The following is a 2,901-nucleotide window of genomic DNA, read 5'->3' on the forward strand; positions in this document are numbered from 1 at the left end:
AGAAATTTTCTAAAATTAAAATTTTTTAACCTGGTTAAACAACCTTGAAACACATAAATGCGCAGCGCGCGTAAGATATTTCACTTTCCTAGCGACTCCAACTTTCGATGCCGATTCGTCGAGCTTTCCCGTGCGGAGCGGCGGCTATCCCTCGTGGGATGCACAAGAATGTTTTCACGTCCGGTGGCCGCGAGCCTTGTGGTCACGCACCGCCCCTCCCCCCCACTACCGGAGAACCGGTTATGGCCGCCAGAGCCACTTTTACTCGGGCTTCCCAGTTGGGCCGACCAACGAGGTGTTGCTGAGCTCTGGCCCTGTTTGGTCCCCCTTTTCCACGCGCGGTTCATTTTGCACCTCCTCCAACAACTTCATCCGCATCGGCAGAGCACGTAGGCGGCTTTCAAGCACTGCACTAGATTTGCGACTGCCGCGATCCTGCTCATTTGGGTTGGGCTTGGGGTGGGTGGGATGCCGACGCCGCCGAAGGCATGCTCACAGATGCCTTCTGGTGTCGGCCAAAAGTGCCTTCACCGTTAAAAACAAACAGCAGAAGGAAGGGAAAGGGGGAAAAAGCAACCAGCGGCAGCAAGTGATTGGCTGAAAGCCGCACCCTACTTCGTCCGAGTCCCGCGCGGGGCTGGCTAATTTTAATAATTCGGGGAGGGGCGATGGCGGCAACAGCACCCCCGGGCGTGCCCAAGGGCCCTTTGGCCGTCCACGTCGCCATTTGCAGGGTCTCTTCGCACAACAAATTGTTTGATGGCCTAACCTTTCGGAAGCACAGCTTTTATCACCCAATCACCGTTTCCACAACCCTGGTGAGGGCAAATGCGACCTGACACCGCACATCTGTTATGGTTCTCTTTATAGCGACCTGGCGAACCCTAGCTTCGCCGCAACGGGCATTTCCAGAGAAAATTAGGCCTCGGCACCGCAATGGCGCACGCCGGACGATGTGGGCTAGAGCAGGGGCGGTGACTTTGTCCATCGCCCCAACGGTTTACGCAACGTTTTCACAACCTCGTTTACCCACCACCCCTTAAAGCCCTATCGGCATTGCTTCCCACACCAAAAAAAAGGAGGCGACCACGCTTGATGTGCAGCCGGCGCCCTCTCCGACAGCGGGCCCTGACCCCAGTCCCGCACCGTATTCCTCGTTTTTTTAGTTTCCAATCTCAGCTTCGCGTTGCACACTGGAACTTCAGAGTCCGCAGCCAGCGGTATCGGGTACGGCCCCTGCCCCACATTTCCGCCGTCCCCGCGGGACCATTCCGGCAGCGGCGATCGACGCATGCCCCTGAAGACCCCGATGTGTCCTCATTTCGTGGCGCAACATGTGGAGATGGCACCGTCAAGAAAGAAGCGAGCGGAGCCAACGCACATCCCAGCCGCTTGCTTTCCGGCTGCGCTGCGCATCTCTGCACTCAAGACGAGCCTTCCAAGGGGGTGACGTGCCGTTTCTGTACCACCATCGGCCTCGGGTTGTTCGGCGGGCACGGGTCGGCAAGGGGCCATCCCCGGGTTCACATGGAGCCGACCTTGCGCTTGTGGTCACTGCATGGAGGGGGATTTTATGGGTTGTGGTCGCCCCCTTTGGATGCCCCTGCCACCTGGAGAACGTCACTGAACACGGTGACCGCTGGTCCGGGCGGCGTCAGCCTGACGGAATAGCGGTCCTTTTCTCTGAGGCGGCGGCGGTGGCGCCCGTGATCCAAGCCTGGGCATGCCTTTGTTTGGTGGCGTGCGCGGAGTCACTTAGGTGAGCGGTGGACGGTTGCTCCCTTTTTTTCGCACTATCGCGGCCGGTCTAAATGGTAGGGACCGCCCGTAGAGTATATCACGCGAATGTAGTGTGTTTGCAATCCTTTGAGCATGTCAACGATGCGAGAGGTGCACCGTTACTCCGTATGGAGAAAAAATGTAGTGATACGTAGCGAAGTCACCACCGAGTGACACGCTAGGAAACGATCATGGATTCGTCGGAGGGAGTGTCCCGGTCGTTGACGGTGTTGTTTTCGATGCGCTGCGACGTTTTCAAGGCTAATTCGTTGCGAGCGGTTAATATCCCATGTACCCGGTAACCAATGCTGGTGTGCTGTCAAGAAGGTGGCAATACCCATCCATCCGGTCACAGCAGGTTTGTTTTACTGTTCCCCCATCCAATTCGTTGTTGATCGGTTTGAATACCGCCTCGTCGCAACGCGCACGCGGGTTCAGACGTCAATACGCCACCTGAAAGCTAACCCCCTAACGCCTCGGTGGTACTGGTGCATCTCTAACCCGCAACGTTGCAAGTGACGCTGGAGTCCTGTGCCGCAGAGCTGAACCAATGGGTTGCGCTGCGGATGCACTCTACGTCCGTATGTCGTTGCTAGTGCAAGTATTTGCGTAGCATTCGTCAACTTGCCTATGGCGCGACTACTTATATCCATCAATGCTGAAGTGATGTATATTCGCGGTTACCGGCGGGTTGTATCTACTGCAAGCGGTTTTGAAGGTTTGTACCGCGATCCTTCTATCTTCAGTACCCCAATGTGGGTTATATTTCTCATTTCTTTGTTTATTCTGTTTTGAATGCAACAAGTTATTGCAAAACAAATGTGTATATTGTATTTTTGTCATTTCGTTTTTCTTAATCCTTGCTTCGGGGGTACCAGTGTCTTATCGCACGTTTCTCTCTATGTAACGGGCGCACGTAACACTTATGAGCGGCATTTAACAGCGGGAAAATTCGGCTCCCGTGGTATTGCAAACCTCAAGAAACTGGCTGCTAACATACCGGTATCTGCACACTTTATCCTCTTCGTCTGCTTGAAATCTCTCTGCATACTGCATTTACATTGGTAGGCAGCACTTTTATCATACCTGCAAGAACACTCCTGATTTATAACTTAGTTTTTT

At 54.4% G+C, this 2,901-nt stretch overlaps 1 protein-coding gene across 1 annotated transcript; it reads left to right on the forward strand.

Moving 5' to 3' along the window:
- Positions 1-1,095: 1,095 nt before the first annotated feature.
- TEOVI_000031200 (uncharacterized protein) lies at positions 1,096-1,671 on the forward strand (the record flags this gene model as incomplete). Its single annotated transcript, XM_067221829.1, has 1 exon — positions 1,096-1,671. The coding sequence occupies one exon, from the start codon at positions 1,096-1,098 to the stop codon at positions 1,669-1,671; it is 576 nt and encodes a 191-aa protein (XP_067077930.1).
- Positions 1,672-2,901: the final 1,230 nt, after the last annotated feature.

Source organism: Trypanosoma equiperdum (assembly GCF_001457755.1).
Source record: "Trypanosoma equiperdum strain OVI genome assembly, contig: ctg_14, whole genome shotgun sequence".
Taxonomy (NCBI): Eukaryota; Euglenozoa; class Kinetoplastea; order Trypanosomatida; family Trypanosomatidae; genus Trypanosoma; species Trypanosoma equiperdum.